General features: G+C 46.1%; 1 protein-coding gene across 1 annotated transcript in view; it reads left to right on the top strand.

Moving 5' to 3' along the window:
- The window catches only part of LOC132423081 (teneurin-2), a 713,011-nt gene that overhangs the window by 546,093 nt on the left and 145,117 nt on the right, over positions 1-21,801 (top strand). The window contains exons 9-11 of the mRNA XM_060008418.1: positions 1,237-1,431; positions 6,569-6,769; positions 8,473-8,658. Coding sequence (XP_059864401.1) covers positions 1,237-1,431; positions 6,569-6,769; positions 8,473-8,658 — 582 coding nt within the window. The remainder of the gene's footprint in view (positions 1-1,236; positions 1,432-6,568; positions 6,770-8,472; positions 8,659-21,801) is intronic.

Raw genomic sequence — 21,801 nt, 5'->3', positions numbered from 1 at the left:
GAAATTCAGGTTCTTTACAAACTGATCCTGAAGTGAAAAGTCCAAGGTCTGAAGGTGACCACTAAAATCTCACTCTTGATGACCTCCAAATGGGCAGCATTGGCACGGTTGAGGCCAAACTGGTAAGAACTGTTGGCAATTCATACCAGACCATCCCCAGATAGTCAGCCTTCTTCCTATCAACAGAGGCAAGAGGGTCCCTGCTGACATGATCTGCTAGAGATTTCATGTCTTCAACCTGCCCTCCCCTTCCTTATTTTTTTTTTTTTTTTTTTTTTTGCGGTACGCGGGCCTCTCACTGCTGTGGCCTCTCCCGTTGCGGGGCACAGGCTCCGGACGCGCAGGCTCAGCGGCCATGGCTCACGGGCCCAGCCGCTCCGCCGGCATGCGGGATCTTCCCGGACCAGGGCACAAACCCGTGTCCCCTGCATCGGCAGGTGGACTCCCAACCACTGCGCCACCAGGGAAGCCCTCCCCTTCCTTTTTAATGAACATAAACATCAGGAGTAGGAGTTGACTAATCTGAGGGTAAAATATTCAGCAAAATGGGTTCTGATCCACATTACTGACAGCAGCAACACGCACGTCCATGCAGCTTAGTCAAAGGCACAGCTTAGAGTCCAGGCAACCTGGTTTCCAGTGGGGCCCCCCACTCGTGACCTTTGTGATTTCCAGCAAAGTAATTTCACCAATCTGAGCCTCAGCTATAAAATGGGAGCGTGATTCTAGCCTCCCACCTCGTTGGTTGATCATGATGATTCAGCAGTAAATTGCGCGTGAAGGATCCTATGCCGGGCCCAGCATATAATAAGCATTCAGTTGGTGGTAACTGCTGTTATTAGTAGCATTTTTCAAATTAATTTTTATTGGCGTATAGTTGATTTCCAATATTGTGTTAGCTTCTGCTGTACAGCAAAGTGAATCAGTTATACATGTGCATATATCCACTCTTTTTTAGATTCTTTTCCCATACAGGTCATTACAGAGTATTGAGGAGAGTTCCCTGTGCTATGCAGTAGGTTCTTGTTAGTTGTTATTAGTAGCATTTTTGTTGTGGTGGTCATTGTTTATCTGAAGATGGCTCTGCACCTCCGTGGCCCAAGTCCCCAGCCAAGAGCACTGCAAGCAAAGCCGAGAGGCCCGGCAGGCTCAGCCTCCTTAGACAGACACAGCCCTTCGGGCACTGTCCCCAGCCCCATCCTCTGTGACCCGGTGCTCTGTCTTTGCTCTTTGCAGCCGCCTGCCCCGTCCTGTGCAGCGGGAATGGACAGTACTCTAAAGGGACATGCCAGTGCTACAGCGGCTGGAAAGGCGCGGAGTGCGATGTGCCCTTGAATCAGTGCATCGATCCTTCCTGCGGGGGCCACGGCTCCTGCATCGATGGCAACTGTGTCTGCTCTGCCGGCTTCAAAGGCAAGCACTGCGAGGAAGGTAAGCGCCAAGGGGTGGGCTGGGCAGCCATGGGGGCGGGAGGCGTTTGCAGGCCTGGACCTTTGCTAGTGAGCCCAGTCCTGGCTCCGTGTTTTGCAAAGGAAGTTTCAACATTTTGCACTTCAAACCCCTCGGCTTTGATGGACTTCTTAAGCTGTAGAACTTAAGAGAGAAGGCTTGCCCAGCTGACTCTGGAAGACATGTTTTGTTTTCCCCTTCTTTATGTTAATTAGCTCCTTTTCTTTTTCTCCTTTGTTTTTTGTCTTCTGTCTCCCTCTGCTTCTCCTCCCCTTCCTGCTCTTTCTTTTCCTTTTCCTTCCTTCCCCTTCCCCATCTTCCTCTTTTTTTCTGCTTTATTTAAAATCCTCTGAATTGGGAATTATGGTATCCAGAAGAAAAGACACAAGAATCCTTAATCCTCCTCCCTTCCCCAAAGCTGTTTTTTCTTTTTTTTTGTTTTTCCTTAAAGCTGTCCCTGGTAATCTCAGAGCCACATATGTCTGTGTAAATCTTTCTGCAAAAATTAATATCAATAGAAGGCAGTCAGGCTTGAAAGACTATAGGTACCTGTGTCATTTAGAGACACCATGTAGGGCAAATGATCCTGGTTACCTACAGTCACAGAGACTTAGAGGAGAGTGGGCGTGCGGCGAGAGGGCTGGGATTTGATGAGTCCTGAAGAGCTTACTGTAGCGTGCTTTGAAGTGGTCGCTAGCACACATGGGCAAACCAAGCCTGATCGGAAGCTGGGGGCGGGGGGGGGGGGGGGGGCGGTTTGGGGGAGGAAGTACAGGAATACAGGGAAAGAGCACCTCTCCGGAGGTGTTCAGAAACCAGCTCTAACTAGTCCTAGTTGCTCTGGTTGGTGCTCCTGGAAGTCATTTGGTAGCAAGGTGTTGGGACCTGTAAGGCACTGGAACTCGGCCAGGCTGCCTGTCAGCCTTCCCCCTCTGTATTTGCCCTTCCAGAGTATGGTTTTAGTCGCCCACCTATTGCTTTTCCCCTTATAAAGAATCAACCACAGTTAGTAGGAAGGTAAAAACCTAGGTTCTCTCCATCTCTCGCCTGCTCCCCTCCCTTTGAATTGGCTCAGTCATTACAGCCCTCACTGCAAAGTAGTGACAGTGGCTTTCCCTTAGATACCCACACGGAAGCTCCCTTTGTGACTTCTCCCATTTCATAGTTTTTAGAACTATTTCCACAAAGACTCAGCTTCTGTGACATTATTCTTCTAAGATTTTCCAATACATCACTGCTAGTGCCCTTAATGGGGCCCAGAAGTGTGACCCCACCCCCAGATCCTCATTTGCTCAACTCTCTCTCTATTTTTCCTCTGTAATAAAAGGTAGGGGCTTCCCTGGTGGCGCAGTGGTTGAGAGTCCGCCTGCCGATGCAGGGGACACAGGTTTGTGCCCCGGTCCAGGAAGATCCCACATGCCACGAGCGGCTGCGCCCGTGAGCCATGGCCGCTGAGCCTGCGCGTCCAGAGCCTGTGCTCTGCAACGGGAGAGGCCACAACAGTGAGAGGCCCGCTTACCGCAAAAAAAATAAATAAAAATAATAAATAAATAAATAAAAGGTAGCCTCCCTCCCTCCCTCCATCTGCATCATAAAACCAAATTGGGAGCTTGGATGGAGGAAGTGCTGATTTAATAACCCTGTTTGAAAGGTTAAAGTTCTTAAAGATAAATGGACTGCCGGAGGCAAAGCTGCATTGGCTGAAGACATGGGAGAGGCCAACCATATGACAAGCAAGGTTAACACGACCTTTTGCATGTACCTCATTTGGCAAGAGGATAGTGATAGAGCAATGGTGTTGCCCATCTTAGAATTTTTTCTGTCCAGTCAAGATTGTGCATATCTGTATGAGTGGGATTTCAAGTACTCTCTCAACTTTCTCACTCTCCCACCTGGTCTCATTTAAATGTTCAGAATGAATTAAGCATCCAACAAAACAAGGAAGCCACGTGGATCATTATGAAAGGATGAAATCGCCTCTATTGATTTCTGCTACCCCAAAAGAATGAACCGAGATGATGCATATGCTGTTTTCAAAATAGGAAATGGAATCAGAAAGCCTGGATCAGCCCTTTTTCTTCCATTTAGCTTTTTTCTTTCTGATATTCATCATAGTCATAACGTTCAGTTTACCTGAAATGGCCATGGCAATGAAATCAATAGTTGTCATCCTCCATTTCTGCTGCATAAACATTGTTGTACTATTAGCAAATTTGCACAAGAAAATGAAAGGACAGATTCGTGAGGTTTCACTCGATGATGTCTGGGGGAGTGGGAAGGTGAGACGAGAGAAGAATTGACATATTAGTTTAAGTCAGCCATGTTTTCATGTCAGTTTCATGGTTGAGTCATTTTTCAATGACATTTAACTTCATAACTGTAATTCATGGTTCTTCAGGGGGTTATAGTACATACTGTTTGTAAAACTCCTTGACCTCCTTTTTTATCCTTAGGGACAAAAATTGCATTCACAACCCTTTTTTGTCAAACCTACAGAGGGCCCAAGACTAAATGAGTTCTAATGATTTCAGCTGCCAGAGGGCTGGTGGTATAAGGCACATGGTACTTAGCTGGTAAAGACCACTGTCCCCCTTTTAAGTATAACACTGTTTCTATTTATAAAGCTTTGTAAAATGCCATCCTCCCTCCTGCCTGCGGAACACTGAGGAGGTGGCCACGAGACCATCATATGAAACTGGAACCAAATTTAAAATTCATAGTGAAACTCTCCCCTTAAAGTCTGACTTTAGTTATTCCATCAGCTGCTATGATTATATAGCACAAAGGGCATGTTTACTGGTTTCACTGACCTGAGAAAGGGTTATCTCATATTTCTAGATACAACAAATGGTTCTTTTGACGACATTCCACTCCAGGGCTAATAAATCTCGGTGGATTTTCCTCCTTCCTTCATACTGTAATTCAGGCTAGAGAAGCGAAAGCTAATTTATCTGGAAGAAAAGTGTCATTTTTTTCCTTTTTTTTTTTTGGTATATTACTTTTTATTTCATCCTTTTCGAAAAAGATCATATGATAGTTTTTTTCAGTTTTTTGAGAACTCCTAGCTATTGGCACCTCCCCAAACATTTTAAGTGACTAATTATAGATGGAGAGTGATTTTTGAGGCACATCGCACATGAGGTATTTTTGTGTAGATTTTGATTTTGCTGTGTTTGAAATGGGGACAGAGTGAAAAACTAGAACTTTGGGATTTTCTTTTATGAGAAGAATATGGACAAGATTGATTCTGAATGAATGAGTTCATGTTTTGCAGATTCCAAATTGCACAGCATTCTTCCCAAAAGCAAGACGTTGTTAGCCCCCTTTTCTCTTTCTTGTCAGTCCTTCACACTGGAAATTTGTCTCATTAACAACAAATGCTTATGGCAAAGTGTGCCGTTTATCCTCACAGCAATTACGTATTGAGCACCTACTGTATTCCCTTGACTGTGAGAGGCATGAGATGTTAAAGACATTGCACAGCCTCTTTGTGAATGTCTTCCATGTGTTTGAATCTTTCAGTTCATTTACATCGGATGTGCTCCACCCTCCTGAATGGAGCAAATTTGAAAATATCAGAAAGGGTTCATGTCATCAGGAGTAATAGTCCCCAAGACAATGAGTTCAACATTAAAGTGATTGTAACCAGAGAAAATGACATCGTCATAAATGTCTCCAACTAATAATAAGTCACTGAAATGTACCTTTTTGAGAGTATTCCTGATTAAAAAAAAAAACAAAAACAATGGCAGCTTTTGCTTCCCCATGGCTCAAATAGTTTTGAACTGATTTCCGTAAATAACGTCTTCCTGAGAAGGTCCAAGTGGGATCCTGAAAAAACATCTCTTAACGCTGAAAATTCTTATTTCTGCCTCAAGCTGTGCCCCCAGTTGATGGCAGAAGCAAAGGCTTTAATCTAGGCCAACAGACCTGATTTCCAAGCTGTTAAAGTGAGCGAAGTTTGTGTCTTAGTCAAATAAGATGACAAGACCCCGCCCCCCACCATTGCTCTGATCCATAAGGCACCATCTGAGACTCACGTAAGACCCCTGTTCACCACTCAGACCCCACGGTGTGCAGTGCCCTCTGTGCAAATGCCACTGCATCATTTTCTAGGAATACCTAAGGACGCTGGTCTTCCTCTAAAAAGCCCTATTTGTCCATCCTCAGGCTGGATGGATGTCCAAAGTTTGGGGTCACATTCTCATACAAAAAGTCCTGTCCTGAGAACTGGCCTTTGCAGCTCACTGCTCTCCTCACTTTGAGTGGATTCCAGAGTAATAAACTTCAAGTCACTACTGGATGTATAGCCACTCTGATTACTAAGAGGGCCAAGCAATCAGACCATGAAACTGGCAAGAACAGCAGTGACTGGAATCTGACTGTTAATTCGCCTGATTAACAGTCTGGGGGGAGGTCAGTGCCACAGCCAGAGACTCACCCATCCATTTTACTAAGATTGTGTGTAGGAAGGTTACCCCTTTGGGAACCCTTCCACACCCAGCTTCACCTCTTCTTTCCTGCACATTTACTAACTTCTTCCAGTAGATGTGTGCTCAGAGAATGAAAACTAATTTTAGACTTAGCCTAAGTGAAACTTAATTAGGAAAGTGACTCACGCATGAGTGTCACTGGTTTTCTTTTTCATCTTTTGGTACCTTCTGTAGTCAAGTGTTAGTGAAGTTAGACTGAGCCTCTCTACTTTTCTCTCCAAAAGTGAGAGATGATCGGGTTTGGTATTACACGTAGAGACATCACCAGCATTCATGGCCCAGTCTCAGAAGCCCTGATGTGGTTCAATAAGATGCTAATGCTTCTAAGTACAAGGTTCTCAAGGTTGGATGATACGTCTCTATATTTGGTTCCTCCTGATTCTGCTTGAGAAATCCCCCTTTTTCCTTTACATTCTCTTCAAGTTTGAGATTTGGTGTTTTAACAAATAAAAAGTCTTTAATTCTTTATGGGTATTCTTCAAGGGGCCATGTACTACCTGGGCTGTTCCATTTGCTTGCAGGTGGGTAGGAATTGGTGCAGCACTGGTCCGTTCAGCTGTAAACTGCTGTTTCATGGCCCATCCCCCATGAGTGATCAATACTTTTCCTCTTTGTTTTTTTTTCAGTTGATTGCTTGGATCCTACGTGCTCCAGCCATGGGGTCTGTGTAAATGGAGAATGCCTTTGCAGCCCTGGCTGGGGTGGCCTCAACTGTGAGCTGGCGAGGGTCCAGTGCCCAGACCAGTGCAGTGGACATGGTACTTACCTCCCCGATACGGGCCTCTGCAGCTGTGATCCCAACTGGATGGGTCCCGACTGCTCCGTCGGTAAGCCAGGAGGTTTCCTCCTCACTTTCCCCAACACTCATGCCCTGTGTTCCTTCCAAAAGCCCAAACAGATGGGAATCTGCTCTTTCCACTCGGGATGGAGGGACTTTGGTCAGTTGCATAGTACCTCTCTTACTCTATCCTCAGTCATGAAGCCTTTGATCCTTGAGAAAAGAACAAACAAACAAACACCACTTGGTCCTTGTGCCTCGTTGGTTTCATCACTGCAAATGGATGAGGGGCCCGGGAGGGATGCTTCCCTTTGCATTATAGCTTTCTTATGTATGCTCCCTAAAGGTACCAGAAAACAAAACAGAACAATTCAGTCCCAGACAAACTGAACGGAATGTCCTATAAAAGAGAAAAGACGCTCCCTCGGGGTGCCAGGTGAACATGTTATAAAGCTCTGCATACTCCAGTGACAGGAAAATAATGAAGTGGCACTGTACCCTTTATTTTCCTAAAATTAAGAGTACGTGCCTTACCTCCCTAGTGACCTTAAAATGGAATGGTTCAACAGTTCAAGCCAGTCTCCACCTTTCCAAGAATGGTTCCGTTCACACTGTCAAGCGCCTATCCAAGCAAGCCATCATCCTTCCGCCCCCTTCTGTCAGATTACCATGGCAATCAGGAAGGGAATCTATGCGAAGCTTTGCTACAATGGGAAAGAAATGAATATTTCATTCCAGAAGGAAAAAAAAAAGGAAGAGTCAGTTAACATGGGCTATTTTGGGTATCTTCTCAGCCCACTCGCCTCTGCCTGCAGCTCTGATGTTGGTGGTCCAGGCCAAGCTCTGTGGAGGATGGGGGGAGGGGCGCCCTAGATCCGAGACCCAGCGGTGCTCCCGACGTGCCGTGTGACTTGGAGTGAGTCACTAACCCTCCTGGCCTGGTTTCCCCTCCCCTGGCATGATGAGCCATGCCTCCCTCAGTAGTCTGTCATAAGGGTGAATGCCTGGCACGTGCTTGTCCTCGAGTGAGAGGTCTGGAATGCCAGAGCGTGCATATCTGTCTGTATGTCTCCTCCCCAACCACAAAAGACTTTGAGCTCCTTTGAGAAAGAGGCTGTGTAAAGGCAGCACGATTAGAGCGGTCACGATTGCCACCAAGGTGCCGAGCCGGGTGACAGCTGGGCCTGCAGTCATCAGCGAGGTTGGAGCCGCTGGGTCTCTGACTGGCCTCGGGTCAGTTCAGGCTCTCAACAGGGAAAAGAATCCCAGCTGGCTGGGGAGTCAGGCTCCGCAGGTATCTTTTCAGGTGGGCACCTCCCGGGTGGCTTTACCAAACTGGTTGAGCAACGATGTCTGACCTCTTCCTGGGACGGTCTCCAGCCCTAGAGCAGTGGTTCTCACACTTCGGTGTACGTCACAGACACTTGGAGGACTTGACAAAACAGATTTCTAAGTCCCGCTCCCCGCGTCTCTAAGTCAAGAGGACCAACCGGGGCATAAGAAGTTGCATTTCCGCATAGTTCCCCAGTGATGGCACTGCAGCCAGTCCAGGGACCCCACTGTGAGAACGCTGCTCTAGAAACTACCTCACAGTGGATGAACACCCGGCCAGTGGAGAGACAGGCCGCCCAGGATGACATACCTCTGGGCCTTGGGCCAGCTCCAGGGACCCGGGCCATGTGTGTGGTCTGGCCTCCGGTGGAGGGTTTCGCCGGCTGTGGTGTTGAGCTGTAATCATTGTTTTTCTTCCAGAAGTGTGCTCAGTAGACTGTGGCACTCACGGCGTCTGCATCGGGGGAGCCTGCCGCTGTGAAGAGGGCTGGACAGGCGCAGCTTGTGACCAGCGCGTGTGCCACCCCCGCTGCATTGAGCACGGGACCTGTAAAGATGGCAAATGTGAATGCCGAGAGGGCTGGAATGGTGAACACTGCACCATTGGTAGGCAAACGGCAGGCACCGAAACAGGCACATATTTGCTTTATTTTCATAAATCGTAGATCTATAGTGATGGTCGTGCGTTGCAACTGGCTGTTCCTGCAGGGACACGAGCGCTCTCCAGCATTTCCTGCTGCCTCTCCAAATCTCCCAGGGCATAGGGAAGGGAAAAGCAAGGTCCTGATTGGAAAAGGCTTTCCCTTCTTTCCAGAATTCCAGATGGGGAGGAAAGGGAGCAGATCGGATAGGAAAATCCATCCAAATTACTAATCGTGGAGAAGGGAAATGCACACGCATGGGAAATGGTCAGGGCCTGGAGGTTTCAAGCACCCCAAATGACTGTGGTCTTCAAGTCTCCCCTTTTTGAATACCCTCCCAGCCGGATCCCTGCTTGCTGGCAATAACTGAACTCACTTCTTTTAGACCAGGTTGGATGCAGGGCAGGACTCCCAGGTTTCCTGGGTAACCAGGTACCCCTCTAATAGGTTTGAACATCCCCTTGTTGTCCCAAGACAAGGCTCTGTCCTTGGGCTCCTGACCCTTCCCCTCACCACCACCATCGATAAATGTCTCCTCCTCTGGCCCCATTTCATTCTCACTCAGTCATCTCTCTGTATATATAAAGCTTGATGACTGAGAATATTTCTTAAAAGGTCATTTTCTTTAAGAAGTAATACTTCTCAAGTTTCTTCGGTTTTGGTTTTGCTTTTGTCCCGGTTCGGGGTTGGTTTCATGCCAAGCTGGCTGAGGCCACGTGCTTGCATGGAAACTCTCAGAGAAGTCTCTATCCAAACTACTAACATGGCCCCTTGAACTTACCTTGGATTCTAGCCATTGAGTTGGGGGCCCTCCCCTCTGTCCTAGCCCCAAGACCCCAGGCACCTGGAGTGGGAGGCAGGGTTAGGAGCTTCTCCAGGGCTGACTCATGAGCTCAGACTCAGTTTCCCATGCTGTTCATTTGGGTGGTCAAGCAGAGAGAAAGTGCTCTTTGCATTAGGTTTCCCCCAATTCTATCTAATTGGGCATCCGAGGGGCAGCGTGCCTATCCAGGCCACGACCATAGCACTGGGACCCTGCCGGGACAGTCTGTTGGCAGTGAATTGTTTTTGCAATCGTTCAATGGTGCTCCAGATCCCGTTCCCCCTGCAGCCGCTTTCATCTTCAGTTCCCTGCAGAGTCTGGGGGATAATTCAGAAGGCGTTCAAGGGAAGGAAGTGCACAGCCCAATACTGAGACAGTTTAAAATCCTTATTAATAGCTCCCACTCTTCAGGGGTGTTCCTCTTGATATCCTTTGCATGCTTGGTGTGATCTAAATACAGACCCTCCCCGCCCTCATACCTCCATTGCCCCCAGTCTCCCTCCCCAAAAGAGCTCTTGCCAACCTTTAGGTAGAAAATCCCCCTTTGTCTCAGTTCACACAACCCAGCCTCAGCCTCCCCTTTGCTCTCCCCTTCCCGCATCTGCCGAGGGTTTAGCATCCCGCAGGGGTGCCTGCTGACTCTGTCCTACCCACAACTCATCTCTACTCTGGGAAGAGCTCACAGCAGGGCAGCCCTGATGGATCAGAGCAGAGGTTGGAGAACTGTAGGTGGGGGTGCGGACCCAATCTAGCCTGCTGCCTGTTGCTCTGTGGCTTACGAGCTAAGAATAGTGACATTTTTTTAAGGGTTGAAAGAAAAATATTTCCTGACACATGACAGTCATATGAAATTCCAATTTCAGTGTCCCTTAAACAAAGCGTTAGTAGAGGACAGCCACACCCATGTGTGGATGTATCATCAGCTTCTGCACTGCACCTTGGCCTTCAGTCATTGCAACGTGGTCCACAAAGCCATTTGTTGTCTGGTGCAAAAAAGACAGGAAAAAACTGGCCAACCCCTGAATTGGAGAGTTGCGCAAGTGTTGGCAGGGAGGAAGGAGAAAAGAGAAGAGGGTCAACATTCACTTTAGAGAAAGGATACCAATTGTGACTTGAAGGCCATCGGGGGCCAAGGGAAAGGGAAGGGTCCAAATGTCACAGAGAGCGAGTGGAGAGAGAACAACTGTTGCGTGGAAATGTCTCTGGGGCCTTTGAAGATGAAATGGGAAGATGGTAACTTGAGTCTCACAGAAGATGGTGAGGATGTGGCCAGCAGGAGAACACAGGAGATGATTCTTTCTAGCCAGCCCTTTGGGTGAGATGCATTAGAGAAAGGTGTTTTTGCGACTTGAAGTGTCTGGTTCAAGTTTCACAGCTCCGTGAGCTCTTGAGAAACAGAGAAGGTGCAGATGTATATGCCAAGTAAAGCGCCCCCAAATGAAGCTAGTGACGTCCCAGGAAAGTCTCTCCTTCAGAATTATGATCTCTCATGACTTCATGAGCTCGTGCTACGTATGGCATAAAGATCTTTATCACCAAAGTCTGTCCTTGTGAGAAATCAGGGCTCTGTGGCTTTATTAGTGGTATCAGTGCCGCCTCCTCGCAGATGTACATACATTGGGCTTTGCTCAGAAAAAGCCAAGCATTCCTTGGTTGCTGAGATTTGCTATTCAAAGTCTAGAGGTGTTCGTACACATGTAATTGCCTCTTTTGCTTTTCCTCCTCTGCCCCCAGAGCTGTTTCATGGAGTTTTAATCTTTTATTTTGAGCAGACTCTCCTGTCGATTCACTCTAAGTGAATGCCGCAATTTACAAGCCCAGAATCAGTCCTCCTCCTCCTCGGGAATACTGACGGTCAGAAAATAAAGAGAGGCTCTTTGGTCCCTTTCAAGCAGAGCCTCAAATGCTATATTTTGAAAATAGAAAATAAATAAGAATGAAATGGAACCTAGCCTGCAAAAAAAAAAAAAAAGCATTGGGAGGTTCGGGATAGGGCAAAGCAGTGGGTGCTTGGGTTGTCTGCGGTCTATTTTCAAAAGGTCATGGTGCGACAGTTTTCTTAGGGTCATTGCAAAGAGTCAGCTAAGCATTTCACATCAGTCCTGGTATATCAAGTTTATTTTACCCAAGGAAGCAAGAAGACAGATGCAGGGGGGAAAGGGATGAGGATAAAAGCACAGCCTTCCACAACTCAATCCAGTAGAATCACCAGGATCTATCCACGCTTGGTCAAATGCGTTTCTGGAATTTTTCAACCAAATTATTCTTTTATATTTGGATATTTAATACATATTGCTAAAGATTTAAATATAAGGTATAACATTTCAGTGTTAACTGGTAGAGCTGACTTGCCAACAGGTTGGATTCTACCAAGCAATGATCTTTTATTAACTCTTTCTAACAAGTTAAATACAGAGTATGGCAAAAATCTCCAGAATTGCAGAGAGGAGAAATAGACGTTGAATCTAAATCAACCACAATTCGCGTATCTCTTTGGAATATATTAGCATTATTTGAATAGGCTGCAGTTTACTCATATGAATAAATCAGAAGGCACATTGTGTGATTAGACTAGTTTCATTCTTTAAACATAATCCTAAAATGGGTTGTTGTTCCTATCACCTGCCATCCCTCCCACCACCCCTTATTAATACTGTGGATTCAACCTCAGCAGTCTATTCAGAGTCTATAACACCAGGGCATAAAGGAACCGTAGAATAACTCAGAAATCTCTATGAACTAGAGTAAACTCAGATAAACATCTCTTATAAAGAAACAGAGTAAATGTTAACATGTTCCTCAAGCAGAATAGTCAGGCAAAATACAGGGAGAGACCAAAGTTCTTATTGCTGGAGATTACACGGAGGAAAGCAAAATGCTCATTGAGGGTTGTTGCTATTATCGTAAGCTGTCCAGATATCCACTCTAAATAATACAGGCTAACACACACACAGAGCAAATCCACCAAAACTAGGCTCTGACCCTAGCTGAACTCTTTGATATCTGGGTAGTGAGCAATGTCTATAATGGTTATTCCAGCCTGTTTACTTTTTCTATGTGGTCCTGACCTCCAGCTGCATTTCAGAATCATGAGGACTGGATTCCCAGGATCGTGTGGGACTGAGTAACCTGCCCCTGTACCACAAGTCAGAACAGTTTTCTTTTCCCTCTATCGCACTGGGACCCTTCTATTTTTCCTCTTTAATTGGTTGGGGAAAGAACTGGGTTCTTGTGATGTTAATAAGGAAAATGAATCTTTACCCAAGGTAAAACCAGCCGTGCGACAATCTGATGTGCTGATTAAGTGATTGTCATCAGGAGTAGACAGGGTCACAGTTCAAGAGGGAGAGAGCTTCGGAGCTACAGGGAACAGGTCAGGAAGAAAACGACTGTCAAAATGAACCAACTTCAGGGCTTCCCCGGTGGCGCAGTGGTTGAGAGTCCGCCTGCCGATGCAGGGGACACGGGTTCGTGACCCGGTCCGGGAAGATCCCATATGCCGCGGAGCGGCTGGGCCCGTGAGCCATGGCCGCTGAGCCTGCACGTCTGGAGCCTGTGCTCCGCAACGGGAGAGGCCACAACAGTGAGAGGCCCGCGTACCAAGAAAAAAAAAATGAACCAACTTCAGACTGAGTACAGCTGCTTCTGCATCTCATTCCAGCTTCATTTAAGTTATGGAAACTTTTTTTTTTCTTGTAGCTATTATCCTTCAACATTTGAGCTTTCATGACTCTACAATGAGATATCAAGTTGAGATAAAATTAGCCACTGCGGAGCCATCCTTCCCACTAGGTCTTTGGAAGCAGCTAATTCTCTGATTGGTTCATTAACCTATTCCTCCGGGAGCTCTTATTGGAACCTGTCCTACGATCTCCATTTTTTTCTTTTTTTTTTTTTTTTTTTTGCGGTACGCGGGCCTCTCACTGTTGTGGCCTCTCCCGTTACGGAGCACAGGCTCAGGACGCGCAGGCTCAGCAGCCATGGCTCACGGGCCCAGCCGCTCCACGGCACGTGGGATCTTCGCAGGCCGGGGCACGAACCCGTGTCCCCTGCATCGGCAGGCGGACTCTCAACCACTGCGCCACCAGGGAAGCCCCAAGATCTCCATATTTTTTGAAGTGAAAGCCTAAAGTGATAGTTCTTCACTGTTTAAGATTATGGGCAGCAGAGAGTAGGACATGTTCCACTGCTGCTTTTTTTTTCCCCTACACATAGGCCAAAATGTGAGCCTTTTCATTGAAGATCAGGAATCACCACATGCCCAGAAGCTCTCTTCACGTCTGGGTCAGGCAGTCTGCCCAGGTTTCCTACCCAAACTCAGAACAAGGCCCTGGAGGTAGAAGTTATAGGAACCCATTTTCAACTCAATGGAAAAAGTGGAATATAATGAAAGGGAAAGAAACTGCCTCACAAGTAGTGAGACTCTCGTAGCTGAAAGTGTTTAGTTTCTTAGCCTAGATGTTGAAGAGGGCCTTTCAGGGGAAGGTAGACTAGATAGACACAAAGCTCCCCCTGGCTTTATGGCTCAACCATCCTCTAGTTTAAATGGAAACATTTTTTTGGTATGACTTTCTACGTGATTTAGTAACATATGCCCCAGCAGAAAAGGAGGTCTCATCAAAAAAGAAAAGAGGGGAAGAAGTCTTGCAGTTATAGTTCTGTGGGGAGACAGTGAGTTGGAGCATTCCTTGTACCATCACCTTCATGTTTCAGAGGGTCCCCTTGATGTACTAACACGTGGCCCACAGGGACAAGGCCAGATCCAACAAGTAGATAGCTTGATACGAGGTATCACCGCGTTCACAAGAGCAAAGAGCTAAAAACAGTATGGAACTCTTAGAACAGAAACCCATGGGTGAGAGTTAGCATGAGGAAGATTCCAGACTCAAAAGAAAGGAAAACATCAAAGAATAAGAGCTGTTGAAAAATGGGCTGCACTCCCTGAGTGTATGTAGTGAGTACTCGGTCGCTTGAGCTCTTACAAAGAATCAACATTTCTTCCAAGACTATCAGTCTTGGGTTCCACGATATACACTCAAGACTTTATATTAAAGAAAAAGGGAATGCAGAGAGGGCCCCGGAGCAATGAACTCCATAAGATGTTCATGATGGGCATTTTCTCATCACCTGCTAGCTGACTCATTGTGGTATCATGAAGAATAAATGGACAGAGGACAGGAGCTCTGTGTTTTAGGCATGACTGTGCCACGAACATTCTGGGTGGCCTTGAGAAGTCACCCAACCTTTCTGACCTTAGTTTCTTCCCAAGGCCCATGAGGGGGGTGAACCACATCACTGCTCTCTAGAGTGTGGTCCACAAACGTGAGGTGTTTTTGTTGGTGTGCAAATGTATTTTATTGACTGGTTATATATGGGGCTTTTAAAAAGAAGTATTAGGAAGAACCATAACTAGCTCGTTAAACTCATGATTACATGGGCATTAATGCTTAGGGATGTTGAAAAAGCAGGTAGTGATATTAGGCCTAAGTAAATTTGAGGAAAAATATTAAGTAAATAACAGTGCAGATATTGCAAATGTCACGAATGCACTATGTGATTGACTAGATTTAGAACACACTTGGATGAGATGATCTCGAAGGACCTGCCCATCTCCAGAAATTTATTACTTTTGATGCAAATTTATATGCATCCCGTGGAATGGTCCACTCCAGGACAATCAAATCCTTCTCTCTTCTGTAAGGTCAGGGAGGGTCTCCAGGTAGATTCCCGTAATATACTGATACACTTTACATCAAAGGGATGGATACAGCAGAGTGTTGGTTTTGCCGATGATACGTTGTGAATTTTGTTAGTCTGATTATCTGCTCATCTCAGCTCCAGTTTGTATCTGATTTACCTAGAGGATGCTTCTGTGCATTGAAGAACTTCCTTCAGTGGTTTATATTTGTGTTTCTTTTTTTAAATTTTTTATTGAAGTATAGTTGATTTAGAATGTTGTGTTAATTTCTGCTGTACAGCAAAAGTGATTCAGTTATACATATATATACATTCCTTTTTTAAATATTCTTTTCCATTATGGTTTATCATAGGATATTGAATATAGTTCTCTGTGCTGTGCAGTAGGACCTTGTTGTTTATCCATCCTGTATAAATTAGCTGAAGTCTGCTAACCTCAACTTCCCACTCCATCCCTTCCCCAACCCCCTCCCCCTCGGCAACCACAAGTCTGTTCTCTATGTCCGTGATTCTATGTGTTTCATAGATAGGTTCATTTGTGTCATATTTTAGATTCCACATATAAGTGATATCATATGGTATTTGTCTTTCTCTTTCTGACTTACTTCGCTTAGTATGATAATCTCTAGGTCCATCCATGTTGCTGCAAATGGCATTATTTCATTCTGTTTTATGGCTGAGTCATATCAGTGTGTGTGTGTGTGTGTGTGTGTGTGTGTGTGTGTGTGTGTGTACACCACATCTTCTTTATCCATTCATCTGTTGATGGACATTTAGGTTGTTTCCATGTCTTGACTATTGTAAATACTGTGCTATGAACATAGAGATACATGCATCTTTTCGAGTTATGGTTTTGGCATATGGCAACCCGATGTTTAGTTTTTTGAGGAACCTCCATACTCTTTTCCATAGTGGCTGCACCAATTTACATTCCCGCCAACAGTGTAGGAGGGTTCCCTTTTCTCCACACCCTCTCCAGCATTTCTTACTTGTAGCCTTTTTTTTTTTCTTTTTTTTTTGTGGTACGCGGGCCTCTCACTGCTGTGGCCTCTCCCGTCGCAGAGCACAGGCTCCGGACGCGCAGGCTCAGCGGCCATGGCTCACGGGCCCAGCCGCTCTGCGGCATGTGGGATCCCCCCGGACCGGGGCACGAACCCGCATCCCCCGCATCGGCAGGCGGACCCTCAACCACTGCGCCACCAGGGAAGCCCACTTGTAGACTTTTTAATGATGGCCATTCTGACTGGTGTGAGGTGATACCTCATTGTAGTTTTGATTTGCATTTCTCTAATAATTCGCTACGTTGACCATCTTTTCCTGTGCCTGCTGGCGATCTGTGTACCTTCTTTGGATATATTTGTGTTTCCTAATTAAAAAAGAGATGGTGTTAAAGTAGAGGTCCATCTGACTATATCCACGTCACTTGCATTTGAGCAATGCAAGCGTGATAATGAAGGGATTAAGACACAGTCTGTCGTGTCAGTCTACCTGAGATCAAATCCGAGCAGATTTCTTAACCTCTGTGTGCCTCAGTTTATCTGTAAAATGAGAATACCGAATACGACCTACCTCGTTGGGTTATATGTAAAGTAGTTGGCCCAGTGCCCATCATAAAGTAAAAGCCAAATCAATGTGGGCGAACATCTTCATCATCATCCCCCATTATCACCATCATTATCTACTGCCAACGTAAGACAGAGCACAGGGGAGGATTATCAAAATCAACTTCTCTTTAAGACATTTCTGCTACCTTCAGTCTCCCTCTCACACGTCTGCCCTCAATCCATCAAGCAGTTAGCAGCATGTCGAAAATAACACCTACCCACTCTCCATTTCCCAAAGGTTTGTTCTGTAACTTGCTGGCATCTGGTTCTAACAGAGAAACCGCCTCTCTTACCTGGAATTGAACCTGCTTATTTTACCAAACAGCCCAATTGTACATGAAACCAAACCTCTGAATATCCTTAGGTTAATACAGGTTAATATTAATACAATTGTGAAATTGGGGTTTGCTGCTTTCAACCAAAGTTCCCCAAACTGGACCTCTTGGACATATCCAGGGGTAGCCAAGAGTTCTCTGAGAATTTATTTTTAATTCTGGGTTTCCTTTTGACCATAAGTATACTTCAAAAGGAAAAAAAAAAACTTTTCCCTTGAAATATTACTTTGGAATTCTGTTATTATCTGAAGAGAATAAAACTTCAGTTCTTTAAGCCAGTGTTTCTCCATATAGGGACCACAGACATATTCTGGAGGTCTTTGGTAGGAATCTGTTCTCCTTTAAGAAGAAATCTGGTAGTTCTTACATTTGAGGATGTTGTCAGCTCAGTGTGTCTTAGAACACCTTGTCCTGGTCTCGCCTTTCCTTACTCCTTCTCATTCCTCGTGACTCTGGGTTCTAAGATTCTATCTGCCTGGCTCTGTGCATCAAAGAATGACCTAGGAGCCTCAACTTGGACTCAGTTGAGTAGCACACATGCTTTTTGGAGAGTGAAGACTCTCACTGGTCTGTCCCTATTCAGCCCAATAAACTTCACAATTACCCGCATTCCTCCCAGGCTGCAATTGCTTGACTCCTTAGAGCGTAACCCAGGGGTCATATCTGGGGTTTCTTTGCAATTCCTTGCCTCATTTCCTGGGTTATCAGGAGTCATACCGGGTACCCCAGATGTTCATGGAAGAAACAGATTTTGCATTTTCTCCCAAGTTGCCTGCCTCATGGGGTTCACTCTTATACTAACCCACTTCTTTCACAGCGTTCTATTTCACAAGCTCTTTTTCAAAGGCTTGCCTTTACTGCTTTTTGAAAATAGGGTACCATCATTTTTTTATTTTTTTTTTTGTGGTACGCGGGCCTCTCACTGTCGTGGCCTCTCCCGTTGCGGAGCACAGGCTCCGGACGCGCAGGCCCAGCGGCCATGGCTCACGGGCCCAGCCGCTCCGCGGCATGTGGGATCTTCCCGGACCGGGTCACGAACCCGTGTCCCCTGCATCGGCAGGCAGACTCTCAACCACTGCGCCACCAGGGAAGCCCGGGTACCATCATTTTGAAAACCCGCCAGTCGAAGTCAGGGATTATTGCTCTCCTCTTCTATCCTTGCCGTTGTGGATTTCTATATATCATTATAACCAGACCCGCAGAGGCCTTCATACCACTGACGATCTCTCAGCCTTTCCCTTCATGAGTAATAAAGAAAGAAACCTCACCAAGTAGCAGCTAGGAGAAAGTTGAGTATTTCATCATAAACATTCTCGGGATAATTAAAACGGATTAAATTACAAGAAAAAACGCATTTAGTTAATCTTTCCTCTAATTAGAAAAGTATCCCTGGTTTTAAGTAAAGTGTTTGTTTTTAAAAACATGTTTTCATTGTAATCAGTACAGGGGAGGCCTGCTTGGTCCTCAATGATAGGATTCAACATCTGCAAAGTAATTAAAAGCTACCAGCCAGTGTTTTTTTGATGATTAAGATCCTTCAGGAGCCTATTCAGTCTTTTCCCATTGCTTTCACCATGGGATTCTCCATAAATGACCTTATTCTGTGGTCCATGGCGACGTTACCCTCTTTCTGTGCCCAAACGGTTGAAGATGTGGCTGACTCGTCTTAGTCAACAAGTGTCAAGCGGGGAGATGAATTCAGGAGAGTTTATATACTTTTCCAAGTGAGCTGGGATAATAGTCAAAATGAGACCAGTAGGCAACATGAGACATGCATGAAATAGAATAGGGTCACAGTCTAGCCCTCCATGAGTTCTGTTCCAAGGCTGACAGATCCCACACTGCCCCAAGCCCCGCAAGTCCATCCCACCGGTAAGGAATGATTTACATCACTTCTTCAATTTTATGGTTCATCCCAACTGCAAAGCTTCCTCCCCACCCTCACCCCAGACATTGCTAGAAGTTTCCAAATATGTCTCACATGTTCATCTTTAGCCCATTCAGATTCTTCTAGCTCAGTGCCCTCAGTGAGGCTGCCTACAAAATGCAGTTAAGGGGAACCCTAGGATACTTCCCCTACTGCCCGGGTCCACGCCAGGGGTGTGCCAGCCAGGACCCTCAGTACCCACCCTACTGAAGCCCTGCTGTGTTTACACACAGAAGGAGAGAATGCCACACTCTCCCACACTGGGAAACTTTATCAGCTGGTAACATGTTCCTTTGAGAAAACAGCCCTTCATTTTTTGCCTATAGCCCCTCTCCCATACTTCAAGGTTTTGTCCCAGGGCTGGGCTGTAGAACAGACCACAGGATCCTTTCTGTCTCCTCACCTGCGTTCATCCTCAGACACCTTCTATAGACCCAGGGACAGTGAGGGATGCTCACAAGTTCTCCAAACACAGCCAGGCTCTGAATCCCAACTTAGCCTTGGGACCCCTACCGTCTACACAGCCGACTCTTAAGGTTGCTTCCGTTTTCAGCCAGCTCAACTGTCAATCAAAGAGTCCCTGTGGCCTCCCACCTTCCTAATAGTCATGTCCCAGGAGGAAGGGAGAGGGAACTGCTTCCATGTCCCCTAGACTCTAGGTTTCCAGCAGTTTCGGGCACAGCTCTTTGAGGCTGCTTGCTCTAATCTTGCATGGCATCCACCATCACCCAGTGGGCCAAACTATACATCACAAAAACTACATCCTGCCAGAGAAAGCAAGGGTTAACCAGCGTTCTAGAGACAGAAAGCCCCAGGTAATTGTTGTCCAGGAGGAGTTAAAGACACAGACCTACTAGAGAATGGACTTGAGGTTATGGGGAGGGGGAAGGGTAAGCTGGGATGAAGTGAGAGAGTGGCATGGACATATATACACTACCAACGTAAAACAGATCGCTAGTGGGAAGCAGCCGCATAGCACAGGAAGGTCAGCTCGGTGCTTTGTGACCACCTAGAGGGGTGAGATAGGGAGGGTGGGAGGGAGGAGATCTGGGAATATATGTATAGCTGATTCACTTTGTTATAAAGCAGAAACTAACACACCATTGTAAAGCAATTATACTGCAATAAAGATGTTAAAAAAGAAAAAGAAAAAGAAAGCGCGGTAAAAAAAAAAAAAAAAAATTTGCTGAAGATCCTGGGCCACGAATTCCAAGTTCAGCCGCAGCAGCGCCTGGTCGAATTAGCAATGAAGTTGGTTAGAGCCTGGCCCAGAAGCGTCATCTGTCTAAAGCTGTAGGCAGAGTGATGGGCTCTGATAAGTGTGAATTGCATTTCTTTATTTAATTATGCTTTAACTTCAAGAGGGCTTGCCAGGCAGCCGTGTCTCATCTAGAATCAATGTCGGGGGGTAGGGGCCCCCAAAGATGATAAAACAGGCACCTCACAACACAGAGGAAACATTTGTACCTGATTTGATTCCAACATGTTAGCAAGCTGTCACTCGCTGGTCACACTGCTCCATCCAAGAGACACACTGTCTAATGACACGAAACTCAAATGTAGTGGCTTGGCCCTGCAAGAGAGCATCCTGGCAAGAGGCAGTGAGATTGTTTCTCTACGTTAGGTGTATGTGAGCTCAGGAAGCCCAGATGTTGCTGGTGATAGCAACGCCCGCCCGCCCGTGAATAGGGAGGGAGATTGAAGATGTTGAGAGAAACTAGCTTCTTCCTATTAACCCAGGAACGCAAGCAAGTCGAGTTGGGTCCCTGAAGCAAGTTGCTATCAGCTTCTCACCATACTTTGAATATGAATTGATTTAACTTTGTATCTCCATTTAATGGAGCCAAGAAAGATCTGTATCTGTTCACTTACAGACCTGCTCTCTGGGGGTCTGATACAGGAAATGTTTTCATATCATAGAAAAGCCTAGCGCCGAAAACGGTCTACCCAGAATTAAACAGCTTGAAACACATAATATACATCAATACCCACTCCAGACTCTCAGTAGCTACCGCATCCTGTCTATAGACTAACATCTTCCCTCTCTGCTAACTGTGAACACTCATTATCAGTGCTCATATAGCTACTACTGTAGTTATCATGCGTTCGCAGGGAGGGGCTGGTGTAAGGAAATGTGTAGCAAAAAGATTAAATGTGTGAATGAAACAGGCCTGGCTTCAAATCCATTGCCTGTCGGGTGACCTTTGGCAGTGTCTGTATCTTCAGTAAGCTTTGGTTTCTCCCATCTGTAAACTGGGAATTAATAACACGCATGCCCTACTGTTGTGAGGGCTTCACTTATAGGCGAAGCACTTACCACAGTGCTTGATGTTCCGTCAATGTTGGCTTAGTCATCATGAACAGCACTTCTCTGTGCCTTTACTGTAGTATCCCCACTGTGTCTTCATGGAGTAAGCAGTTAAGAAAGCAGTAGGCATAGGATACAACAATGCATGGGAAGGAGCCCAGAAGTCCAGAAAGAGAGGCCGGGGTACTAGACCTCATGTGTTAAGCCAGGTGTCTGGGCCCTTCCTCTGATTTCACTCTTGCAGGAGGAGCTCTTTGGAACACCTGGATTCTGTTCCTTTAAGAAGGGAGAACCCAAGGAGCAAGTGTAAAGCAGGGAGGGCGGTAGAAATGGCCCAGGGTGGATCTGACTGCCAACTGCAGGAACGTGGGTGTAATAGACAGGAGAGCCACGTGTGTTTCATTGCATGCCACG

The sequence above is a fragment of the Delphinus delphis genome, chromosome 3 (assembly GCF_949987515.2).
Source record: "Delphinus delphis chromosome 3, mDelDel1.2, whole genome shotgun sequence".
In the NCBI taxonomy this organism is placed as follows: Eukaryota; Metazoa; Chordata; class Mammalia; order Artiodactyla; family Delphinidae; genus Delphinus; species Delphinus delphis.
Note: the sequence above shows the minus strand (reverse complement) of the source record. Positions and strands in the feature narration are given on the sequence as shown.